Below are 27,656 nucleotides of genomic sequence, written 5' to 3' on the forward strand. Positions count from 1 at the left end.
GTAGAATATTTTTAAATAGCTTTACCATCGATAGCCGAAAAAATATTTTTTTGTTCATTTGATACATATATTAGTCCGTTATATTAGGTCGTTTAATTTTTTAAAATATTCTTTTTAGAGCACATAAAATATTTAATATGACGAAAATTAAGTAATCTTTCGCCTTCATCGTTCGCGGAAAACAACTAATTTACGAGGTAGCCGTCTCTTATTCACGGCGCGCATCGCAATGATTTATCGTTATTTAGATGCGACGTGTATATAAAAGACTTTGTGTATAATGGAACGTCGCAAATATCGCGTATACAGAGTGAGGCAATCGTAGCGCAGTTACGCGAGACCTAGAGGCACGAGCCTAAGTGCAAGCTGGGAGCGCGTGAAAAAAGTTGGCCTGTGTACCAAGAATAGAGCCGAGAACGTATACACTACCTAACTAGGCTATCTATTTCTAGCGGTAAACAGCCCGGCTCTTTCGCTATTGCGAAATGGAGAAGGACGGTGAAACGGACGTCGCGTTGCGGCGAAGGTCTCTCCGCCGCTTGCTTATTCGCCTTCGAGCGTGCTCGTTCGTATATACGCTCGAGAGACATAAATCGCCACGTCGCGTGGATGACGAGCGAGGAGAGTCCTTCGCGAGAGTTGGCCGCATCTATTATTATCCACTAATCCGTCTCGCAATCAATGTCACCATGACTTGGGTCATAGTATACCAAAACGGGCGAGAGCGAAACTCCATTCGCGCACACAATCTTATTTCCTTACAATACAATACAATACAATCTCTCGTAATTCTACTGTCTCGTTATGTTAAATTAAATTAATCTAGGAATGGATTAGGCTCTTTCCAGATGTAGATTAATGATTTTTTTCTTTTAATTTTTCCCATAGACGAGAATTGATTTTTAAATCAGAAATTATAAAATCGATTCCGGACTGATTCGCAACAATATGCAAAAGCAGCTTTGCGACTCCTCGAGGCGATTGTTTATGTACCTGCGTACTAACAGATAATTTCCTGTTGTCTTTGCGAATATAACACGACGCGCTAATACGCCGAAAGACGGTATATGTTAATTAGCCTTTTACCTTGCACATATGCATGTATGTATATTATCGTAGGGGCGGAATTTCGTGAACATTCGCTCGGTACGGCAATGCGGCCTCACGAAGCTCGTTTCGATGAACCCCTTACAGGACAAACGTAAAGGCCAGACAGATTCGCGAATCTATTATGGTTTCTCTCGCTGAAGTTCCCGCGCGCGCACCCCAAATCCTAATAAAAGCCCTCTCCGTTAGGTTGCGGAGGACGACAACGGGGTCCCATTATACGCCGAAAATCTTTCCCATGGGCGATCGAGAATGCTCGCTCGCAGAATGCATGGAGGAGTCGACGTAGGGAGGAGAAATAAATCATTCGTATTCGTAGTTGTAGCAGTAACGTAGCAATCCCGGCTTGGTCCTTATCCTCGCCCGTCTCATCCTTTTTTCAAGACGAATCGCGATATAATCTGAATTAAATCTCTCGAGGATAACTAAAGTTTCTCCACGCGGGATGTTTCACCCTCAAACTTCATCAAATTTTAATAGCAAGTTTTTTTTTTTTTTTATTATTACAAATATATTTTTTTTCGTAGAATATTTATAGGATCTTCTATTTTTTACTTGCACGCAAAAAAATAAGATATTTTATTTTTAATCATTTTAACAATGAAGGCTATAAATTACATTTTTATTAATGTTAGTTTAAAAATTAATTTATTATTATTGTTGTAGAGATAAAATTGTTTACTGTTTATATAATTATCTAAAACTTTGGTATATACATAAAATTTTTAATTTCAAAAAATATACCTCCGTGATTAAATCTTTTTTGAAAAGAAGATGTCAATGTAAAGAGAGGAAGAGAGTTTGTTTTACATTTATTATTATGATTCATATAACATAAGACATCAACAATAATCGATTGTTTACGTTATTGGTTACGTCGTATATATACACAACGGATGTCGATTGTAAACAAGACACAGGCGCTCGTTCGCAGTTCGAGAACATAAATCGAGAAGTACGGGACGACCGCGGCTCGCTCCCTGCTGTCGTGTGTTCGCAAGGCGTGTGCGTCTCCTCTTCCCGTTCCATACCGCGTAAGTATTCGCATGCGTATTGGTAGTCCGTCTGGCCTCTGACCCTGAGCCTCCTCGGTACAAGGCGCAGGTCGTTAAAGTGGCACCAGACTTCCTTTGAACCGATGTAGTGTCGTTGGCTCGCCGGTGACAGAAGGTCGCAGGTGACGAGGACCGTGAAACCAGAACCGGTTGTTTGGTCACGAAGAGGAAGCTTCGTTGTTCGTTGTCCCTGTCTACCGATTGCCTTTCTAAGACTTCCATCATCCCTTCGTTATGAGCTCGTCACTGCGGCCTACAAATTATGCCCTTCGACTTTGCGATTGCGATCTCGAATTACGTTATTAGCTGTCTGAAAAGCGCGACATCATCGCGGCAACTCGAGATCCGCATCCTTGAAACAAACATAATCGTTTTGAATAAACTATATATTAATTAATGAGTTAATTATTCCAGGATTATATTATAGATTTTATTTTTTTATCTTTCCTCTTTTTCACAATTAATAACCATTAATTAAGACAATATATTTTCTTTCCAAAACATAGAAATAATCGTCGCAGGAAAGATGTTCCATTCAACCGTTCCAAAGGTAACAAAAATTTTTATGTCATTCTTGTCAAACAGAGATTAAGTGGGCAGGAGGTACTTGCTTTCGCTGACGCCTTGACGTTCGGTCTCGCGAAAATTCACCGAAATATTCACACCTAATGCAATCCGGCGCCGGTGAGAAGGCCCGCTTCCACGTAAAAATCACCTGTGACCTTGGACGGAGAATCGGAATCGGGCGCGTTCATTTTCGGCGATTCTTCTCGCGCGAGAATCATTCCGGGAATCCGACTGGCTCGCGTATCCGGCGGATACGCAGTTACTACGACGCGTCGTTTGCGAGTTCAAGGTTTCCGTGAACGACCTACGACGAAACGTTGTCGTGGGGAGACATTTGTCACGCGATCGAAGGCGGCTCGTCGTCGCGGTAACAGCGGTCGATGAAGGACGACGACGACGATCGAGCAAGATCCGGTCGGCTCGATTCGCACGCGGGGCTGCTGGCACCTCCTCGGGCGCAAGTCGCACACGTGTGAATGACCGACGTGTGACCGCCGCCGTTCCTCGCTCTCGACGAGTCTAGACCGAAGGTTCGGGATTGCGGTAGGTCTGGAACACAGTGTGTGGAACGTAATGTAACACCGTGGCATGGCAGGCAGGGCATGGTATGGCGAGGAAGCGAAGAGAACGATGATCGTACGCGCGCGGCCTGGCCCAGACAAAGCGCCGAGGTGTGTCTTCTTATTGGCCGTGCGCCGACCATTTTAATGACCTGATCTCTCTTTCGCTCTCTCTCTCTCTCTCTCTCTTTGGCTATTTATACCTTAATTGAATTTCCGTTGAAAATGGCGAGCCGACGTTAACCGTCCACGAAACGAAGAAACGCTCGTTGAGAATGTCGGTCTGTTAAAACCGCCGATCGTTTCGACTTCTCGTCATTCACGTGCTCTACTATTGTCTTCGCGTCGACCCATCGATTAAATTATTCCTTTTGAGGATTTTTCTATTAATTTGCATCCGCAATGATATTTTTAACGAAACGTATCGGATTCCTAATTTTATAAAATTTCTATCGAGAGAGAGCGTCACTCTTTTTATCTCCATCTGATTCGGAAACATATAAAAAACAATAATAATAGTTTGTTGTGTTTATCAAAGAGTGGCGGAGCATGCGGGAAAAACTGTTTTTCTTTTCTTTCCTTTAATACAGTTTGTGTAAAACAGAACTAAACTGGAAGATTATAAATATTTCCAATATCTCTTGTAATTTGAATAAAAACTTGATCCCTTTAACTGTTTTATTAACAAATATTTATTATAATATAATTTGATGCCGGATATTTTTTTAAGTTTATCTATTTTATATTTTGTGTTATGATACAATAATAGTTTTATGACACAAGAATATTTTATTATTCTTCTCTTAAGTTAATTTTTTTTTTTTAATTCAATTAATAAATTATCAGATAATGAAAGACAATATATGTATAAGAGGTAAAAGATGTACATGTTCAGACTTTTCTTTGTCAATCTATATCTAAAACCGGATGTCAGTTAAACGAACAAACATGATCTAATATTGACTAAGCTAATAAAAAAGAATTGTTAATTTAAAAATATTTTTTATATAGAGATAATTAATTATAAAATTTTGTGCAACATAATTTTGCATATAATTATTTATTAAAGATACCGCTACTTTATTGATATTCTATTATATGCATGATTTGTTTGCTTGGTCTGGACCTGACTCTTAACGTCCAAGATCCCTTCCTGATTCAAAACGACCGTTATTCGTGTCCACCCCCGCCAAGTCGAAGAAACTGTCGCTTTCGAGCGGAAAGCGAGCAGTCGCTCACCTCGAAGCGTTCGTTTGACGAGAAGATGAGCTAGCGTCGCTTGGCGTGGGACGACGTAGTACTACGGACACCACGGGTGGGAGTCCTTTGTTCGAGAATGAACGCCATGAGAACCACGTGTCTGGTTTCCCGCCAAGTTGTCGGGAGGTGGTCGGTTGGCGAAGAGAGGGACGCGTAGAAAGAGCGAACGTACGAGCGATATTGTGTGCGTGCGTGTAATATGCGTTGCATTGTCGGTGAGGAGGTAGAGGAAGAGGATCGGTTAAGAAGGGCCAAGGCGCGCGGCAAGGAGAGAGAGGATCTAACTAACCGGCGTGCCTGACCGCGTGACTTCCCTCCTGCCGTTCCCTCCACGTCAATCCGTCGTTGGTGCAACGCACTCGAAGGCTCCTCCGTCTGCCACCGCGTCGGCGAGCTAAGCCTCGGGAACGGGTTCGAGAGATCTGCTTTATGCTCGTGTGCTTGGCAATGTCCGCGGCGAAAAATTAATCGTTGAAATTCTTGACTACTTTGTACTTCGCGAAGGGGGCTGTCTCGTTTCGCACGGGATATCCAATCGCGCTAACGTTCTCTCTGTAGCTTTAGTTAAGTAAGTTTTCCTTTTCTGCTGTATCACGCACCACACAAGACTATAATGTGCGTAGAGAGTGAGAGAGAGAGAGGGAGACGGCGAATCGCTAAAAACCGGGGTTACTTACCCGGGATTGTTGTTGTGCCTCAACTGATTGTGAGTTAGGTTCGAATGCAGGCAGACAACAAAGAGCGAACCGCGACGATCGGACGTTAGGTTTCCGGAGCTCCCAGTCCGCCTGGGGCCGACTGGAGCAAAAAACATGTCTAGACGTCAGCTCGCCCTCTACGACCGTTCGGGGTTTATCCTGACCTGTCGTAGTTAAGATCTCTCGCGTCTCGTATCGTTCCTCGACGATTTACAAACACCGTGTCGTCGGGGTTTTATCGTTCTTCGCGGGAATGTCGTTTTCGTTATATATCCCCCATATCGATACATGCCGCGAAATGTCATCGCCGGTGTCTCTGCGGTCTTTTATTAATAACAGGATGTTGCACATGGACATTCGATCTCCGTTTTAATTACCGTTTACGGTCCAGCGAGTATTGTCTAACGTATCATTCGCCTATCGATATGCATAAATACCTATAGTGCCTTAACCCTTTCGCTACGGCGGGCCTTGCCGCGGAGTGCCTCGTCTAGAACGGAGCGCCGTGCCGAAAGTGGGAACATTAAGCGCGCGCAGTCTTTAGCATTCGGGGCCAAGACTTTTTCTCAAAAACGACTTTGTGACATTACTTTTAGAAACAAAATGATTCGTGTTCATAATTTTTCCATGGAGGTATTTTTAATTCAACAATATAATTAATATTTTTATATTATACAACAATATAGGAACTATAATTATAATATAGCAAGATGTGTTAACATTTGGTTCCATTTTCGAGCGGGTGACTAAAGTCACCCGTCGGGTATGCGTGTCGTTTCGTGGCGGGTGACTATAGTCACCCGTAGTAGCGAAAGGGTTAATAATGAATCGTAATGAAGTATGTAAATGTGTCCTGATGGTTTGTTTTTTTTTTTTTTTTTAACGCATCCATTATTAATGCGGAGTAATAATAAAATATGCTATCTGAACCTCGTGATGGACTTTAGACGTAACTTTTTAGAAGTCGAATATTCATGTCTCTTACATATATCTAAAATATGAATTGATAGCATAATTAAATATTAATTAGAATTTTATGCAGTAGATGTGCCAATATCAGACAGCCTAAGTAGTATTGAGTGGAATATTTGGTTCAGTAATTGAACCAAATATTCCACTCATGGATAGACCGAGAGAAAAAAAATCTTATAAAAAAAATTTTTAAATAAAAATTTCTCGAACAATCCAAGATAGAAAATGTAGATAAAAAATAAAGGATGGAGAGGGAAAAAAGAAAATTAATAGAAAAATATTTTATATATTGAATTTGTTTTTGTACATTATTTTTATTTATTCATCAATTATCTTAAAAAATTCTATTTACTGACTTAAATCTCGAGCCTTTATATCGAATGCTGGGAAACGCTTCGGGCATCGAGGACGACTATTTCGTAACTTTCTACTACTTTAATATTTCCACAAAAGAGAAGAGAGAGGGGAGGGGAAAGAAAGCAAGGTTGAGTACCACCGTCGTTCTGCGTTCCCGCCAAGAAGATGGTGCTTCCTGCCGGTGGTTGGCCCTTATTGTTTCCCGCCAAGTTGCGCGCGCAGATGCGTGCCTTCCAGTGCCCCGTTCCACCGACGTTTCTCCGACCATGGACTGCTTCCACGATCGCTACTACCGACCCTCCTGTCCCCATCCCGTTCCCCGTCATCCCACCGTTTCCCCCTCGTTCCCCTGGCCTGTCTGCCGCCCTGCCGCCAAATAGGGCAACAAACCGCCGCCGACTACTACGCATAGGAGTTTCGTGCGCGCGTTTTGATCTTCGGAGACCTTGAACCCGATCACGTGTGTGCATCGTGGACAGATACGTCTTTATTCGCGCCGCCCAACCAAATATACACACCGTCCGGCCAATCGCTTAAAGCACCGCGCGTAGACAAGGCGAGTGCATCGAACCGGCAGGCGCCGATTATGCTCGCGTTTCGGTTGCTTTTGGCAACAAGCGTCCCCGCGACCGCTTTTATCGCACCGCCTGCGAGCATTTACAACGCGGTTATCGGTGGCGGTGCCTCGTTCGGACGATATATGTACACGGAAAGTCTATGTATATTTTCGATTCACTCATACGCGCGTCATATATACACTCATATACAGAGAGAGGGAGAGAAAGGGAGATTAAATCACGACGAGGATGCTGCAAACATTCGCGCCCCAGTCGCCGTTCATTTCACGCGATATAAATTATTATTATAATAGAAATTTATGGCCTCTATATTAATGGAAAATATATCTACATGTAATAAGAGAATATATATTTTTTTTTTTATAAATACAAGATTTAAGATTATTATATATCAAATTTTGTATCCTTTTAGATAAGTTATCAAAGTATATTGTACACACTACACATTACTTTGATCAGAAAGAATTTTCGGGCGTGGATAGATCGATCGATTGACAATGATTGATTGGCAAAAAAACAGGCGCGGGTCTCTCATTCTTTTTTTTTCGCAAACCATGAGCTTCCATATAAGGGAGGGCGAAAAATGAAGGGAAGACTGATGATAAAAGTTATACATGTATATATATATATATAAAAGAACTGCCGCCAATATATCGTGCCTCGGGGATTTCGTAATCTGGCGCCATTTGCCAAGTTATGCAAATTGTCAATTTTTCTTTGGGATAATATAACGGGATTTTTATAACCTCCTCCTCTTGCTAATCGAGAAATTTGGTTCGAGATTAACTTCAATTTAATTTGATTTAATCTTAATTTAATTAAGGAAATTAATGATGTCGGAGGAAATTAACAATTCGCGGAAGCGTGCCGTATGGAAGGAGCGTACGTTGACGAATAATAAAGGCGGAAGAATAGCCGCATAATACGGCCGAGCATTGCTTTTAGCAGATTAAACGTCCCCGTGCGAATTAACACTTTCGTGTGCCGCCTTAATCATTGAACTATCTTGGAAACCGGAGTGTGCTGGACTCGGATCCTCTCCCCTTCCCCCGCCATACCTCCCTCCTCCTCCTCCTCCTTCTTCTCGTTCCGCTTCTCACGGCCGAGACTCGGCCTCTCGAGTACTCATCGCTGTCCAATTTTCGTTAGCGGCCATTAGGCTCTCTCTCCGCCGCTTGCTCTGCAAGTTTCATACGTCAAGTTCCGCAGTTGCCGGCAATAAGAAACGAAGTGGGCTTGCGGAGCATTATAACGAGCATTATTCACGATGTTGCGCGTGTATTCGCCCTCCTCCTCTCCCCCGCCCCTCCCCGGTATTCTCATTCTCCCCCTGAAAGAAAGAGCCGCCGCCTCGCTATCCTCGGAGACGCGCCACCCTCCTGCGTCTACACAGTGCGCCGCGCGACTTTGCGTTTTAAAAAGTTCCTCTGGCCCTTCTCTGGCTGACAGGGAGGGCTGGGGGATAGCCGGGTCAACCCGAAAGCAGCACCGCCGCCGGGGAAAAAAAAAAAAATTAAAGTTGCGACGCGTACCGCTCATCCATCTCCCCTCGGGCGCCGAGTTAACGCAACATTATGTACTCCTCACGGCTCACCGACGTTAATGTCGGCCCAAGATGACGCTACCGGGGCGCCGGGGATCGCCTTTTTAACGACCTACAAACCGCTCGGTTGCCCTCTTCCCCGTCGCCGCTGAATAAAAGTCTCGTGCGAGTAACGAGAGAGCGAGAGAGAGAGAGAGAGAGAGAGAGAGAGAGAAGGAGCATTTTCACAACCTGATGCCAAAAAGATAACGTTAATGCCGACCGTGATGAATTCAACTCTATGCTAGGATCTCGTAACGTTTCCTTAGTGAACTTTTAATACTCTCACTGGCGCGAATATATCTGATAAATGTCGTGCTGCAATGTAATTAGAGGTCCTTAACCCAGGATAAAAGATCTCGATAAATCAGATTTAGTATAACAGATAATAACACTTTCGCATTTAACTTGTCATCTAACTATATTTTTTTAAATTGACAAATACATAAAAGGCATCAATATTCATGAAATACTCATCGTAAAAAATCATGGCGATGCTGTAAAGTTTTTAAGTGTTCGCGCACTTTGCAGTCAAATGTCATTTTCCTTAATCAATTGCATATCTCTGCTCTTTTAGACGCGCATGTATATATTTTACGGTGTCATTAATATCCGCGATGTCACGTCCCTGAAAAAAAATTGCTTGGAAAATAGTCGTAAATGTGAGTCAACATATAAACATATACACATACAGTCGTTCGTGTTTTGCGTAATCACGCCGCATGCGGCGCTTATTGTATCCGATCGGTTTCACGACAATCCGTCGATGACGCGCGCGGGTAAGCCTTTAAACATGCACTCGTCAAGCAGTATTAAAAGCTCACCGTGATGCACGGCGTTCGCACTTTCCTCTTTTTTTCCGGTCGCTTCTCGTTTTCGCGTGTGCGGACGATTTTTTCGCCTTTTTTCTCTTTTTTTTTAAGCGGTCACCAGATAGAATCCGGCTGGTCCAGCGCGTCGAAAACATTCAACGAGACCAAGCGGAAAAAAAATAAAAATAAAAAAAAAAGAACGGATCTTTACACTCCGCGTACCAGCGCGAATATTGCTGACAGGCTTGTACAGTTTATCAGCTACGACAAATAGCAAGGTTGATTGGTATAAACGGAGAAAAAAGTGCGGCCGGGAAAGAAAAATGAATATCGGCCGCGTGAATCGAACTTTCGACGTGCGATTGTCGATCGAAAATTGCCATCCTATAACGAAATGGCGCAAGACTCGGGCTGCCCGATTCGTAATTTATCAGTCTGACTGGGAATTGAGTTATTAAAGTTTCAGTGATTGATACTCGCCCGAATGGGTTCGCGCAAAAATGGAAAGTTGAGACCTTAAAAAGCGAGAGAGTCTCTGCCTCTCTCGCAAAAATTTACGATCTGACGCTCTGTTTCGCAATATTTTAAACGGCCGTCAACGTATACTGTTATAACACATAAACTACATTAGGCTATTTGTATCTATTGAGTTCGCGACCGATTAAGGCTACAATCATTCTCTTGCGACGATCTTTCCTTTCTCGAGCGATCAGAGAATGTCGTCAGATGAAGTCGTTAGGAGACCGTTGTTAGGTGGACCGTGGGAGAAATTTATCGTAGGTCCTTTATTAGAACAAATCGACTTTTCATGCGGCCGATTGGCCGTCCATTCGCAAACGTTAAGATGATCGACGAGCGGCATTCGAGGACTCCTCGATCAGGTCGATTTCGAGCGGTCTTTCTTCCTGTCGACCAAAGCAGCGACAATTCTCTACTGCTAATGTAAATAACAATCCGAAAAGTTTGTAAATGATTTTTTGGAGATATATATAAGGGAAAATTATATTATATACCACACACACATTTTAAATTTATTTTTTTCATTATATGTCAAGAAGTGCGAATAAACTCTATTTGTGAGAGCATTAATATATGAGAAGATACGTAATTAAGGATAATATAAAAAGAGAGAGAAAAATATTGTCTGAAAATAAAGGCTTTTCTAAAATTTTCATTTTTGACGTTTCGAGATATTTTCGCATCAAGTTATAGACCTTTTTATAGACAAGTTTTTGGATGGTTTTTAGATTCGGGAAAACATTAGTATCTGACATACGTGTAATATCGCCGCGTACCGCCCACTCAGCATATCTTCTTTCCTCTCTATCTTCAGGATTACAAGGGCGATTATGATCGAGCACGATGAGTGCTGGAAATTCTATAAGATATCTCGACGAGCGCGTTTACTGATCGTGTAACTTGTGCAATAGTGTGTTCGTGTACGAGGGGATCCAATGTCGGTCTGTCAACTTGCAGGTGGGATGGAGATGAAAGAGAGAGAGAGAGAGAGAGAGAAAAAGAGAAAAAATCGCGGGGGGCGAGACATTAGGGATGGGGGTTGGGGGTGACTGGAAAAGCCGCGGGCTCTGCTGGCGTGTGCACGACGGATACGTGCCTGGACTCCATTAGGGGCTCGAAGAGCCACTCTTTTCTTCCGATAAAAACGGAAAAAACTATCCCCACCCTGGCAAGTCCACCCGCGCAAGTCCTTCTTCTCCTCCTCCTCCTCACCCCTTTCGCTTGTCGTATCGGTAACTGCTTCGAGCCATCCAAAGCCGCCACCAGCCACCCTCCGTTTGCCCTCTTCTCTTCCCTCTTTCTCCTCCGTTACGGTCATCCTTCCTACCGGTCCTCGAGATACGTCTGCGAAGTCCTGAAGCACGTTCGCGGGCGAGCTCCGAATGTGAGAGTGCGGGAGGGGGAGGGCGAAGCTTCGCTGACGCGTTCCGCAGCTTTATTTCTTTCCTTGTCCACTTACCTACGATCCGCGATCTCGATCGGCATTCGTAGGAATGCTGTATTACGAGTACCGTCGTCCAAGCGTTCCGACATTTCGTTACGATGACGATAAATGCACGGTAGCCTGATAACTTTCGATATGAAACATATAGTGAAATAAAAAGAGTTCAGTGTGTTTCGATATTAAATAATATAATAAGATATTAATAAAATTTGTGTTTTTTTTTATCATTTATTTATGATTATTATTATTACTTACTTTGTAATTTACAACACGATTATCATTTTTTTGTAACTGATTGATAATACATATTAAAATACAAAAAAATCTTATGTTTTAATTAATATCTGTTTAAAATCATATACAATGAAAATATTTGAAACACTTTACCATCGAAAGTTTTTTTTTTTTCACGATCGCGCATAGGACTTTGCATCGAATCGTAGAACGATTCAGTTACGAAATTATTAGCAGACGCTTTGTCCACCTTGTTTCCATGTTTCTCGTATCCGATATTTTCAAAGGCATCTGTTTACGGCAGGCTTATATCCTCTCATTGGATTCTCATTGCCTGAGTTTAACCACTACACAGGTTTCCCTCCTCCCCTCTCCCCCGCTCGCGACCATTCTTTCCCATCGAGTTTTCAATACCCCATGAAGTCTGCCAGTAGCCAGTAACTCTGTGGATTGGGTTTCGAATAAGCCGGCATTTCTGACGTTATACATCTCCCAGCTTTCTTTTCCTCCCATTTCTTCTTCTTTCTCTCTCTCTCACTCTCTCTCTCTCTCTCTCTCTTTCCTCTTTCTCCCGCAGTTCTTTATTTCCTACTTACAGACGATGCTTGTCTCGATCAGCATTCATTGCGCGAGACATACGGTAGGAAAGACGTCTTTATTGAAAAGTTGCGTCGCTACAGACCGGGTAATTTAACTGTTACGATGGGAAATACCGGAGACGAATATGCGAAACGTGAATTTTTACGAAGCATTCAGTCGAGCTACAGTCGACACTTTCACCAAGTCTGCGAACGATACGTCAAATACGAAATATCGACATTAATTTTGACTTTAAATCTTCGTCTCGATATATTTTAGAAATATTTTATAGAATGCGATTTTATTATTGCATTAAATTATATAGTTACAATTTGTTTATTTATTTGTTTGATAGAGGGAGAAAGACAACTTTCTTTGATACAGAGTAATATTACAAGGCTTAAATAGACAATAGTTGATGAAAAAAGAATATTCGGAGATAATATATTTATTACGTAACTGGTTTAAATAACAGATTTAGCAGTATTTTTAATATTATGTTTTGCATGAAACGTATGTATTAAGTTATTTGTAGATTGCATATGTTTTTATCTATAATGATTTGAATGCGATAAACAATTTAGAATGTTAAATGAGTCTTTCGCGTAACTGTAGGCAGGCTGCAAGCTGCATTTATCGGTCTATTTCAAACACATTGATTGACGTACGTGAGACACATTCAATTGAAGTCACTTCCCAACTATATGCCGCGATTGACTTTTGGACAGAAATACCATATGCGGACGTGATATCGAAACTGAAATAGCTCTCGCCCTTAAACTGTCACGGTAACGAATTATTGTAGAATCAGGTGTGCGTTCTACTTTGGTTGCTCCAGAAAGAGATCTCTGTCTCATAAAATATATGCGATTTATCCGCAATTTATATATAAAGACTGCACTTGTCATGAATGTTTATCTTGTAGCGCAAATCAATTATTTATAAAAAAATTATAAATTTAAATAAATTTATAATTTTCTTTACGTTATGTAAGATATATAATTTTATAATACATTACGACACAAAATTACACAAAATTATATTTGTTATAAATTATATTTTTATTTGCTAAAAAATTTATACTTTGTACAAATGTGTGTGTTATATCGTATATATATATGTTGCAAACGTCGAAACGCGTCCATGAATTTTTACTAAAAGTTAAGAGTTAATTCACCAGATTTTTGGTACAAGTTAAGAAACTTGACGTTTCTTGCGATTAGTTGTTTGAGACCATTTCTGTAGAAGCCGCACGCGCAGAAAGGTTTTTAAACTCGCGAGCGGAGAATGCAACGGATGCGTTATGCACGAGAGAGGAAGGTGCATGCCCAGAAAAAGAGGCGGAAGGAACGAGGAACGGCAGGAGAAAGAAAAACGAGGGAGGGAAGATAAAGATGTTTGGCGTTTCCTCTTTCGTCGTGCATGCGTGCTAGAAACGTCTTACGCTTCCGTTATTTTTTCAGAAAACAATGTCGGACCAGGGCCCCGGCTTCGGGTTGAATCTTTTTGACTTTCTATTTCCGGTAAGGAGCTGTTGGACGAGTTCGGGGACGATCGATGGAAAAATATAGCCGCTAATAGTACCTCTCGAAAGGGTTCGACAGTTTGATCGACAGACTTTTTGCCGTCAATTTCAATGGTGCTCTTCTAGTCGAGAGACTAGACTCGAGGCGCGTTTCTGACGACTTTAATATTCGATGAATTTTTATTCTGACAGAGATGACACAAATAGTCGCGAAAAATCGAGGTAACGCCTTTGAAGTAACATTTGTATTAAAGCGAAATTTACATTCTCACGCTCACGCGCCTGATGTTCTTGATGTTTATAATTTTACGACTACTAGTACTAAATTCCTTTAATTAGCAGTACTATGAGCGCGCTCGCAAATTTTCCGCAATGAATAGAATTTTTTTTCTCCCTCCTTCTTTTTATTTGTCATGAATTATCGCGACGATAAATTTCGTGGGAAGGAATACTGGCTGTTCTCGCGATCGGATGTTAAAAATTAACCGGATAGATTTCTGCGAATTGCGATAGATAGATAGGTACGTGGAATGCGGCGAATGCCCGTCAAAAATTAATACCCGTGATTAAAGTTATGCCCGTATGAAAGAGAAAGAGATATGTGATGAGGTATACACGTATATTAATCGCACGTGGAATATTATTTTTAGATCAATTCTACGCTCGCTTTCACGTCACTTGGAACACTTGCGAGAAGGTTCAACTATGGCGTGCGGCTTATGAACTGCCTGTAAATTGAAAGCTCTAAATTTTTAATTCCGCGAAAACTCGCGCGCGGTTTTTCCTGTAGACAGTAAAAGTTACTTCCCGGAACTTCCATCGTCTTTAATGTATGCTAATCCGTTGTCACTATAACTCGCGAGATTTCAACCCTTCTCTCTCTCTCTCGTGCTGCATCTCCCGCGGGAATAACATTTCCATGATCGATCGCCGATCGCGGTTAAGAGGCGTATTAATTGCCCGTCGATCGGTACCTCTAATTATCGGCGTGCACCGCGTGCGCTGATTAATTACTATCGGCTGCCCACGGGTGGTAACCAAAGTGAGATCGATGTTCGACCGAGGGATTCTTTTTAATTCGAGTCGATCGAGTGATTATTTTTCATTCCGTTCGTGCGTCCGCGGCTTCGTTGATTTGCATTCTTTTACGACGTGCTCTCTTTTCCCATATGCTTATCTTCGACATATTAGTATTTCAATATCCCGTGGTTGATTTTTTGCTTCAGCTTGAACCGTTATTTAAGACGCGATTGTTTAATGCGAGCATATTTGTATCGCGTTATTTCTTTTCTTGATAATTTATTTTTTACGATATTTATGTTTAAATAATTACATGGAATTTTTATGTCACTATTATGGTTACATTAATTTAAGTTCTCGCATGTTTGTTCGTAAGGTTCACATGTTAAACGAAAAATATTGAATGTAAAATTTACAATATCTACATTGCAAGTTGAATATTGCTTTTCTAAAGAAGAATCGTGATGAAACTGTAAACAACAACTTAGCTCGCAAGTACGATTTTCGCAAACTTTGGCAAAACTTTGAAGACTTCTTCTATTTTTGCTTAAAAAACATTAACGCACAGAGTGGAAGAAGAATTTCTTGCTACGAGCGCAATTCTGTTAAAAAGAGAGAGAGAGAGAGAGAAAGAAAAAGTATAAGAGGAGAAAAAAATTTGTAAAGACACACGCAGACACTGCAGGAACGCCACTAATTTGCGAACTCGGCAACTTTGGCTTTCGGGATTCTCGCGTTTCCGCGAGAGGAGTCCGTGTCCTCTTCTTCGTCTTTGTCTTTTTTAAAACGTGACTCACGGAGAGTTCATTAGCACCTAGCCACGTGCCATCGGTTGAGCGACGACCCGAGCCGGGACGGCCTGCGACGGTCTCGAAAGATAGAGAGAACACACTTGAGATTCGGTCTCGTCGACGATTGTATTGCCAATGGGAGAACGACTATCCAGGAAGATAATTCCATTACTATTGTCCCTCTTCATTGTTATTCCCCGCCGGTACGTGCGGGCGACTCTGTTGGAGTCCTCTTCTTGGATTTCCCGTTCGATTACAGAGGGATTTTGAGGAGAGTCACGTCTGCCGGCGATGCGCCCGAAATATGGCGGAAGAATCCCGGAGTGCTCGCGCGCACAAAGATTGCCTCAAATTGCGGTCTTACGCGATATTTTCTCGTCTTCGCCCCGCAGTCATTGATTCCTTTGTTACACGGAAAAATGTTCCATTTCGCAGAAAACTATTAAAACGATTGGGAATATTCTCGAAATTGAACTCGGAGTCGTTTTTCTTCTCGCGACAATAATTTCAATAATGAATTTACACTCTTGAACATTTCTTTGTCAAAAATTTAATGTCAGATATATTTTCGAATTTTTAGTAAGAAAAGCCATCAGAATTACTCTTGGAATTAAAATTTTATATGAGAAAATGGACACTTGTTATAGAGGGAGAATGACAATCACATTAATATTTCTCTTGATGTCAATTTAATGTGAATTATCATATTGAATAATATATATATATATAGAAAATGATTTTTCGAATACGGAAGTTTCCTCTCTTCTCCCACCTAGTTAATCGACATGTAAGCACGTACGAACGTTTTGGAATTTTGATGCGCAATAAAACTCGTGTTACGTGATTTTTGTAATCTGAGATGTCAGCGATTATCTGATGCTTAATTCTGCTGCTTATCAATTGTGGAACGCATCTGGTGGTTTAGTCACGAACGCATGGAATTTAATTAATAACACTGTTATCGCTGTCCTTCGCTCGAGAATTTCACGGGCAATCGAGCTATTCAGTGGTCTAATTTTAGAACTATTATATATTACATGTTATGCTATATTCAACAATATATAGAGATATCAACTGTGTCAAAATTAAAAAAAAAATATTTACAAACAATTTTTGAAATGAGAGAGAAAGAAAGAATTAAGGAATCACACCGCAGCTTCGTAACAATCATTTATTCCGCTCAAATTCCCGAAATTCGTTTATTTAGCTCCCGGAATTGCCGCGCAAACCTCCACGCGCGCATACGAAATTACCACGTGCTTTCGGGTAACGTGCTACCGAAGTTCATTAGCACCGCCACGCGCCATTGGCCACGGCCGTTGCACGCTGACAATGAATATGGGGGCCTTCGATTCTAGTCTAGGCAGGGTAAAGGGGGGAGAACAGATTGACTGTGCAGAAAAAAAGTTTTTTCCTTGCTCGGTGTATTCACGAGTCAACGATCGTCAAATTCCATCCGTAAGGAATTTCGCGATATGTCGATGCGCCTCTCTCCCCTCCGGCCTTGTCCTTGCCAAGTATCTCTTGCATCGGTAAAAAAGACACGAACTCTGGTTCGCGTCGAATCCAATTTCGAGGTTTGTTGACCCGCGTTTTGCGATTGTTGCGTCTCATTTTCATGACCAGTAGATTCTCGAACGGGCGTTTTTTTTTTTTCGCTTGATGAATAAATCGTGATCCGCGTTCAAATTACGTACTTTTAAAATCTTCCTCTCGATTTATTGTTATACGTTTTTTTTAATAATAATAATTATTATTGCACATAAATATATAATATAGATTTTTTCAACTTTGATTTTTCTTTTGCCACCAGATCGAAGAATGCAGTGCAGCGAGCAGTTCTCCAGTTAAGGTAAGTGCTCAGTCAATATTCGGAAACAATTTTCCTGAGATTGGGATAATTTTGCGAGTAGTCTTAGTATCGGAATGCCACACAAAGCGATCTATAATATCATATCTATAATATAAAATATAATTCAAAATTAAATAAAATTATTTGACAATATAATATCACATTTTCATATTTGATTATCACAAAAATGATTTTAAGCAACATTAAACATCTTCTTTTCCCACTTCGAGCCATCTTTTTACGATAATACGTTTTGTTCTCTCTGTTTTACAATATCGTTTGATCGCTTGATATTAAGTGTTCTATCGTGCTCGCTTGTACATGCTACGTATCGTCTTCGAGTGGCGCCGGGAAATGCAATCGCAGGCGTATCGAAAGTAGGCCATCTCTTAAGAGCGCCACTCTCCTCGGGGGTTGAAAGGGGTTGGTGGAATGGCGTTCGCTAAAGGACGCGATGAAAGAGAAGCTCGTGCAGTCAGTTGTACGTTCCGGTACTTCTCTGAAGAAGGGCCCACTCCGAGAGACTGAGTAGTGATGCTCGAAAGTCTCTCCTACCTGTTAGAAAATGTCCGTGAAATATGTATGCTTATTTTCGCTTTACCGAATCTGCTAATTGGCTAAAAATACTAACTATGTTTGAGATCATCCGCGACATTGCTGCTTACAAGTTAACTGATTACAAATTAATTTATTGATGATTATTTATTTTGTACTTTTTATCTCAAATATATTAAAAATCGCGTACAAAAGTATACTTATAAAAAACACTTGGATATTAATAAGAATAATTATTATAATAATCAAAATTCAAGATATATGCAAGATACGAAAATTGAAAAAAAAAAAAAAATCTGGAGTTGGACTGCTCCTCGGAAAATTTGTTTAATTAAATTTTTTTAGTCATTAAATATAAAATACTTGGGTAATAACTTTTGTTCGATTTTGAAGAATTCGGCATAGGGAGGCCTTCGCCGATCCTTGAATTGCTATAGCGACATTCTCACATTTTCTACCCCTTCTCACGCCTGCCTGCGTCTCGGCATAAAGTATGACGCGCGGAGTAATTTTAATTACGCGATGCAGCGGCCCTGAATTGTTGCTACCTCGGGGACCTCAGACATATTGAACTAATTCACGTCATTCAGGCGACACTTATTAAACCCGGGAATTCCGTCGGCAAAATGCGGGGATGAAGATACGGAGAGGGTAAAGAACGTGGCAGCGGCCGATAAACACCTCCGCGAAACACAACTGCTTCTTTAAATTGAAAATTTGATAACTTTCGTATCACGAATCTATTGCGCTTTGTCTTAAAAAAAAATATGTTGCGTTCGAATTAACTGTCCGCAACGAAAAGACCAAGGGAAAAAGAAGCCGACCTTGTATCCCGATACGATTTCACACCGCGGTAATTAGAGCCACGCACGTCGAGCATTAAAAAGCCATCGTCATGAAAAACATAGTAAAGAGAATGAGGTATGGGAGGGGAGAAGGGGCAAAACGAGGAAGAAGCTCTCCCGTAATAATCGTCCTGCTTCGGGGTTCGGTAACGAAGGCGAAACAAAACACTGCACGATGTAATCGGTGAATAATAATCGGTGCTGTACCGTGCTGTTATCGGATGGGCATAACGAGCGCTATCCTTAGGTTTTAATGAGCGCTAGCCCTCCATTAATGTAACGAACCACGTGGTCCCGGGACCGTGACAGCCCGCGCGTAGGGCCCGTGACGTGACACGGTAATCAGACCGCCGTGACGATTTCAGACGACACGTGTCGACACGGAAAACGTTTCCCTGCTAATACGATTGTCCCCCGTAAACGATTGTCGCAATTAGCGATAGATTATTAATTAATTGAATATGCAACTTAATTGATGATATTAGATAATGGCTTTGGGGTCGTTAATCGTAAATTAATGATTCGTTTTCGTTCTTTTCTTTTTTTCATGTTTCGTTTAAAATATATTATCCGAACAAGGAGAGAGAGAGAGAGAGAAAATAACGCGATGTCGATGAGAATTAATAGTACGCTTCTTGATTAAAGTTATTAACTGTTATTAATAATATATTAATTAAAAGAGCGTCTCTTAAACGGATATTATTTTTGTATCGTGGCAACAAAAGAGGTCTTGCGAATCAGTTGCTAATTGATCGTAATTAGTGACGAATACTTAATTCTCGATGTTATCACCGATCTCGCGATCTGTATATAAGTTTTGACAGGTTAATCGTGCTGTGCAAATAAAAAAAGAAAGAATAGAGAAAAGAAGAAAGAAAGAGGAGCGTAATTGGATACTTGCGGAGAAAACGAGATCTCGCGTTTCTTGTCGCTCCTTGCTCGGGAGATCCATTAATTAATAGCGCCGGCCCGATATGACGTGCACGAAGTGCATCACAATGTCATGACGTGATTTCGATCTCGAACGCGTTTAATTCTATAATGAATTTTATCACACAACTTAAGTTGCAGATATATAGAATTTTAGAATTTTTTTTTTACGTATTATAAGAAATATATTATTAGTTTTTCAGAAATAATATAATAATAAATAATTGGAACAGAGATAATATTTTTTTTGGAAACAAATATAATCGTCTATTTGATATTTACTAATTTTAGCATTTCGACAATCTATATATAAAACCGATTAAAAAAAAAATAATTTTTCACCGCATCAGCGACGGATCTAGGAAGATTTTCCGCTGCAATACCGCGTGACAGTAGTGGCGAGGAATAATGTGCAGTTTGATGTAGCCCCGGTACACGGGGTTCGAGACGGCACGCAAGTCTGCACTAACATCAGGCTTCATACGTCGTTTCCGGAGGGTGGGCGCAACTTCCCTTCTTTTCGAGTCACCTTATATACTCGATCTTGTTCTTCTTTTCCTGTGTATATGCATGGGTAAACGTCGCGCTACGATGCGCCGGAGTAAGGAAAGGATGCTGTTCTCTCTGTCTCTCTCACTCTTTTTCTCTCTCTCTCTTTTTCTTTGCGACGACAATTTTACCGCAAACACGCGTCTTTATATATCTCCGATGTTATCGTCATTTCGTGATATTTTTGTGATTAAGCAGACATTCGCGCGAAGTATACACATTCGGATTTCATCACCTTGTATTTAATTCCCCGGGATTACCAGGTATAATTTGTGTAATTATCGTCGGCCTTGATGCACCGAAGCGCGTTGCAATCGAATAAAGATAATTATTTTATATTCCTCTTCGCGCAGTGGCATTCGGATACAATACTTTTTTCCATCACTTAGCTATTGCGTTTTATGACATTTCGATATTAATCTACTACTTTACGCATAAGTATCATTCGCAAAATTATCACAATCTGATTATATGTAATGTTTCTGGGAAGTTAAAATTTCTTGGAAGTCGATAATGCTAACATATTAAATATCAACAGAAAATATTGAATAAGAGTTAAAGAAACGCACGTGCGTTGTCACCTTAAAGGAAATTTATTATGACTCGAAAGTATTCAAATATTCTTTTTAGTACACATGTATTTATTAGATTTTAAAATTAATTACGAATTGAGACGGATCTTCATGCACGCTCGACACGTTTTAAATACGGCAATGCGATGGCGAAATGATATTTTAACAGCACCCGGTATATAATTTATGAAAGACTTGTAGTACACATTACCGTCCGACACATCGCCGCACTGCACAAAGCGCGCTACCAACGCGCAATAGTGCATCCTAATGCGTCATGATGCATAATAATGCATCATAATGCGTCATGGTACGCCATAATATACGAAAATGATTCTCCACCAGGATATATGACAAGGGTTTTCTTTATTTCCTCGCGACTATTAAACGCGATTTCCCGCCGGCACCGCCGCCGCAAAATAATTGCATTTCGTGGATCCCGTAACTAATTATCGGCTATACATGATTAGCGATGTATCAAAGAGCGACGTGAAAAATACGTGCAGTTTGCGAACATCCGTCATGTATATATATCCAGTAAGGGGGTCCGTTTGAACTTTCGAAAAATGAGTAAATTTTCTAGATTTTTTTGCAGTGCAACGACTTGATAAATTTTTTTTTTTTTTTTACAATATCAATATAATATTATTAAATATTTAAATAAAAATTTTTAGCTTAAATTTTTTTTAAAGCTATGCGAATATTTACAGATTTATAATCAGATCAAAATTTTTAAAAATAAAAAAATGGCAGCATGTTGAAATTTTTTTTCTCTTTTTTACTTTATCTTAATTTAGCCTAAAATTGAAAAACGCAAATATTTGTGTAACTTAAAAAAAAAAAATTTTGGAGATAAAAATTTTTATTTAGATATTTAATAATATTGTATTAATATGGTTAAAAAAAAAGTTTTTATCAAATTGCTGCGCTGTAAAAAAAGTCTAGAAAATGTACTCATATTTCGAAAATTCGAACGGCTATGCCTCTTTAATTTTTTGTTTCGAGATCTCAAGAATTATCGGTAACATTCCATTTCTAATCGAAAGCTGGAATCAAACGAGTCCCATTTAACCTGATTATAAATAACTGTCCCTTTTACTTTTTATCGCGCGCGTTTTACTCGCTGACGCGCGCTCGAATTACCTCGTAATTTCCAAAGCGAATTCACGCGAAAGCCATCGGCGGCGAGTCTCTCTCCTGCGCTCCGGTGATGTATAAAATGCATTTTAAACGCTCACGAGCGCGAACCGGGCGTCGCGTCGAGCGCGATTTATAGTCCCGCATAGTAATCTCCATCCGCACTCTCTCTCTCTCTCTCTCTCTCTCTCTCTCTCTCTTGTGTATGTCGCGGACATGATGTATACGTCGTAGTAGCGAGATGAGAGTACAGCACGTACATGACACACACAAGCGCGATAGTAGCCCGTAGTTACCCTGTGTGCGTGAGTATCGCGTGGCATATATACTTCGTTACTGTACGAAAATTCATGGCACAGTATAACTACACGTTAGTCTCTCCTGAGTTAGTCTCATTATAGAGTCCCCTAAGTACTGATCCAGCTTGTCACCTCTCGCGAAAGAACGCTCCATAGTATTTACCACATTTCCAGCTCACCAGCTGTATCTCCATACTGTAAAGAAAATTCTTGTGGTACAGTATTATTTACGCGCGTTACATACACGTACACACATACACACGCGCACGTACAACGCCCAACGCTGTACAATATTTCCTTGATAGCGCCGGGCAATGTTTAGCGAGCCTCGCGCCGGGAAGAGGCCTGGTAGAAGCCGCGGTTCAACCGACGACTTTGACCATGAAACGGATTACGTTAATCGCGGTGCCATCATGTTTCCCCATGGGAATCATCCATCGTAGTCGCTCGCGTGTATGCTCCGCGTGACATCATCGGTCATACTTTTTTTCTAGTTCGATGGTCACCCGAGAGGACGTGCCGCTACCGCAGTCGCGTCGTGCATGCCTATGAGCCCTCGTGAACGATTAAGATTTTAATTGTACATTGTCGATCTTTGCCTTTTAAATATAAACACACACACACACACACGCAAAAGTTGTTACAAGTGTGCGCGTTGTAGATGACGAGTGAATTCCTGGCGCGTGCGATACGTTCGTATATAATATAGCCGCGTCCTTGGTTTTCCCGTCGTTGAAATTACAATCGATGTAAACGCCGACGTTCGCGGAAACGAAATGTACCCCCCCTCCCCCCTCCCCTCTTCCCCTCCGCCGGTTTTTCGACGGTTGCGCGACAAGGCGCATCGTCGTCATGCGACTCTTATTTTCGTATATTCGCGTACTGGCACGTCGCGTCGTGTAAATTGGATTGGCAGCGGGCTTCGCCGCTAGACGTGTTGTTGTCGGTTCTATTAATATGCCAGCGGCGTATGCTATAAATTCTATTCCAACCCACCCTCCGCGGAGCAGCCTTGAGAGGCAAGGACAATCGATCTGCCACCCTCCACGTGGGACGAAACACGAGCGTACGCCACACACGGAGCACGCACACACACATATATGTACGTACACCAAGATACAGGAGGCTATACTGGCGGAAAAAAACGCGAGCGTGCATAAATACATGCGTACACGTACGTCCGCGAATTAGCGTCCGCGAGCGCAGCAACCCACTTTTTTAAAATATTTACTCGCCGAAAAAGCAATCGACCGTGTGCGACCCCTCCTCGTTCGCGGCCGACAATTAACTCGACTCTTTGTCGGCGGCTCTATATATATATATCGAAAATCGTCGGCGCGCGATGCGGTGTTTAGGTACTCTACCCACCTGTCGAAATTAATCGTACCACGCTTCTGCGCCCGACTGCGCGATCTACTGTCCGATCCGCTCTAAATCACGGCGCGCGGATCTAAATGGCGAAACACGCCCGCGTATCCACCATTGTATTCGCATCGATAAATAACCATCTGAGAGAAAGAAAAGTTTGGCAAGCATCGTATGTATAAGGAAACGGAAGAATATATCTCGAACGAGATATACCGAAGTAATTCACCTTTTCCAGGATACGCGGATTTCGAGCTAAATTACAGCACAATCATATCGGAAGAACGATCACTATCTGGTGTCTGGTATTTAATTTTCCTCGATACACGCGTTTACTTGAGAATATATTATCATACTTTTTTTTCTCGATCAAAATATCTCTCTCTCTCTCTCGTTATTTATCGGAGCAATTACAATGGGTACGCGAACAATTCTACGATATCTGATTCGACTCGCTTTTGTCGTCGCTTTGCCTTTGATCCTTGTGGCCATTAGCATCGATGGCTTCCAATTACGCGACGTTTCAATCCGCCACCGCTGACGTCATCTCGTGTTAGTGCTCCTTTAACGTACATCGTGTATTTACGATTTCACGTACGTGTCCGCCGCGCGATATATAGTCAAACGCGACACGCGCGTGCTTGCACGCGTTACGCGCAAAACTCCTGGCAAAACACGGCTATTTATAGCGGAGCGTATATGTGTCCCATTGGCGTAAGCGTGCTCTTTAATTAGCGGCAATGCATTCCGGTTGCACCGAATGGCGACAAGTCTCGCTTGACCTGCACATCTCGACGTTGAATTGGTTTATAACCGTATATATATTTTTCACGCGTGTTCCAAGCAATGAACAAGCAGATTTTCGAGTGATTAAATTGCGCCTTGTTATCAAATCGGATGTTTGCGAAAATAGCGCGCCTTTGACAAATCGATTATTCCCTATGTTGCAATAAAAAGCGATAAATGCGAGATATTTTGTGTCGAAATAATTAAAGAGAAATGTCATCAAAAAAATTGATCGTTCAATAAATCCACGATTAATCTTATCAATTTTTATTTATTTCTCAAAACTAGTCAATATAGATCTTTACGATCTTATACCGACAATTTTAGAAAAGAATCAACAGTCATGATCGTTATAATTAATATTTAACTTTTAATACTCATTCGAATGTGTATAATTAATGTATTTAATGAAACAAGAATAAACACGCGAAAGTTAAGTGGGAAGGTACATAATAAATTATCGTATTTACGCAAATGAAAATAGCGGGAATTAATTTTGATTGCGAAAGAGACGGAGACAGAAAAGGATTTGAATTCGACTTTTGGACTTCTTTGTAATTTATGTGACATTGCCGTTCGATAAACCCCACTGCATCGATAATCGAACTGTCGATTTCCTTCTTGCTGTTGTAACTTTGGCGCGCGACGACACGTGTGTTGATGGGAAGAGGCTGGAACGTAGAACAAATGAATCGATATTACGAATCGGAATATCAAAGATCAGAAAGACCTCCCACATGGTACGCCTCGCTAATCCCCGATTGAAACGCGAGCGCTTTCCCGCATCGCGACACAATTGTATCGCGATCGATGAACTTTGCAAGGATGCCCGCGAACAAACAGCCCGAGATCGTGACGCAAGATGAATCGGCTCGGCTTTATTAAGTGCAAATTTATTCGACTTTATCGAGAGGCTCCTTTCTATACCGGGCAATGATTTATACGCCTACTACGGCGGCGTCTTGAAACGCAAAGGGATTTAATTATAAATAGAGATTTGCGCTCTTCCTCTATCTGTGATTACAAGTGTTTTATTTAGAACGAAGGGAGAACAAAAGTAGGCAGCTGCATTAAAAATACGATTACGTATTGTTTGTTTTTATTATGCGGTCAAAAAATAATTCATATTATTTTACAGTTTATACATGCTATCTATTACGTAATGGGATATATAGGGTGGGTCGAAATTTTCGATCCATATTTCATACGAAACTTTTTGTTCAAAATTAAATTTCCTATAAAATCATAAAATCCGGCCGGAATGTTTGGGCCCACCTTGTATACATACATGATTACGAATTAGAAGAATACTTCGTACTCTTAGTCCCTCCGCTTTTATGCACAATAGCTCGAACAAGAGATGATGAAGATAAAATACATTTTGTGTCTGCGATTAGATCGTATGTTAAATTTGCCTTTGAATTAGAATCGTCATGCATGGTTGATTCGGTATCTGCTTGAAAAATCCGGCCTTCACTTGTCACAATTTATTCGATGAGATGATATGATTCACGATCACGTGTGCGTGGCTCGGACAGAGAACGCTGACGCGGAGAGAAACGTACGAGGCAAATCATTGTCACTTAGGGGTCGGGAAAAGGCCCGGCTACTCTCCCCCTTTGGAGGATGTTGTTATGTTTCTTGCGATTTCATCATTATTCGCCACTCAAACACTCAATTCATTAGCTCGCCTCGCGGCACATCGGCGGCGCTTAGCTCTGCCTAGCACCTCCTGGCACTAACACTATCTGCCTTTGACTGCCATTATCTGCTTTCTGGCGCCGCAAAATACGCCCTGAAATCAGAATTTAATTCGATGATAATGTTAGGAAAAGTTGCATAATAGCGGAAAAGAGGACGATTAGACATTCTAGTTATTTTTTTTATGATTTCAGAAGAAACTTTATTCTAGAGAGAAATGCAAAAATAAATTATTTAATTTTTATAATAATTATTTTTTATCTTGCTTATTACTAACAAACTTACTCAGTTTTCAATCTCAGTATTTTAACCTTAATCTTATATCTTATCTTGAATTTTTTTATATGCAAGGAGACAGAAAGAGAGAGATTATAATTTAAATTTAAATTAAAAAATAGTATATAATAATAATAATAATAATTTCAATCGGGATTATTGTCATCTTATTTTGCATTCTCTCATATTTCTAATTGACGATGAGTCTCACGTTATATTTTCCCAGAATCTATCTGGATAGTGAATAGGTAAACTTGCAATATCGTGCACAGTAAAGTCCAACGAACGGTATATCCTTATTGATGTCTATGATGATCGCTTCTATCGACTTAAACGATTCACGATTCCATTAGAGATGAGCCGCGCTAATCGCGCAAGCTTGCTCGACCGAATCTTACGCGCGCATCTGCATAAGAAATGTGCAAGGTACGAAACGGTGATCGTAATTAACGAGTCAAGTCGAAGTCACGTCATCGCCTGCATCGTGACCGGAAAATTTACGGCGCTGCAATTTTCAGACGATATATATGCAGACCGCGATAACATCCGCTCCGATTTACTCTTGGTCTACTAATTTATTTGTTATGGCGGGATTAACCTTCTCTCTCTCTCTCTCTCTCTCTCTCTCTTTTTAGATTGCCAATTTATCCGGGCCGATGTAGAAGAGACGCGTCTGTAAGAAAGGTTTGTTGGAGGAAGGTGACCGCGAAAAATAAATGACTTCGCGTATTCACCGAGAGATAAGTGGCCTCTCTTCCTCAAGAAGGAAGAGATATAGCGTCTTCTTCCTTCCCTTCTCCTCTCCTCTTTCTCTTCCGCTTTCTCTCTTTTTTTCTCTCTCGCGTGCCGCTAGATTTATGTCGATGCTTCGCTCTTTCGGTCCTCTGTTGTTAATAAATATACCGAGCCGTTATCGCGAGTACACCGTGGGAGCACCGGTGCGAGCGAAGGAAAGAAAGAGAGAGAGAGAGAGAGAGAGAGAGAGAGAAAAGCATGACAAGTGCGTATTAACGATGCGTGACTTCCGTGACACGCGATAAATGCAAATTCGGGGGAGCCATCCGTGAAAACGGTACCACGTGGCGTCGAATGACAAAGAAACGGAGGGAGTTGTACGAGGGCATGAATA

General features: G+C 41.1%; 2 protein-coding genes across 3 annotated transcripts in view; both read left to right on the forward strand.

The window, feature by feature from the left end:
* LOC126849880 (3-phosphoinositide-dependent protein kinase 1) overlaps positions 1-27,656 on the forward strand; it is a 287,984-nt gene that overhangs the window by 76,226 nt on the left and 184,102 nt on the right. The window contains exons 1-2 of one of the 2 annotated variants that reach the window (XM_050592219.1): positions 2,674-2,712; positions 17,474-17,512. In XM_050592219.1, the coding sequence (XP_050448176.1) occupies positions 2,689-2,712; positions 17,474-17,512 (63 nt within the window). In that variant the 5' untranslated portion in view covers positions 2,674-2,688. Of the gene's footprint in view, positions 1-2,673; positions 2,713-17,473; positions 17,513-27,656 lie in introns of those variants that run through there. The other variant, XM_050592218.1, reaches the window with a different exon arrangement.
* LOC126849903 (dexamethasone-induced Ras-related protein 1) overlaps positions 1-27,656 on the forward strand; it is a 460,128-nt gene that overhangs the window by 43,839 nt on the left and 388,633 nt on the right. The gene's annotated exons all lie outside the window — the stretch shown is intronic.

Source organism: Cataglyphis hispanica, chromosome 5 (assembly GCF_021464435.1).
Source record: "Cataglyphis hispanica isolate Lineage 1 chromosome 5, ULB_Chis1_1.0, whole genome shotgun sequence".
NCBI lineage: Eukaryota > Metazoa > Arthropoda > Insecta > Hymenoptera > Formicidae > Cataglyphis > Cataglyphis hispanica.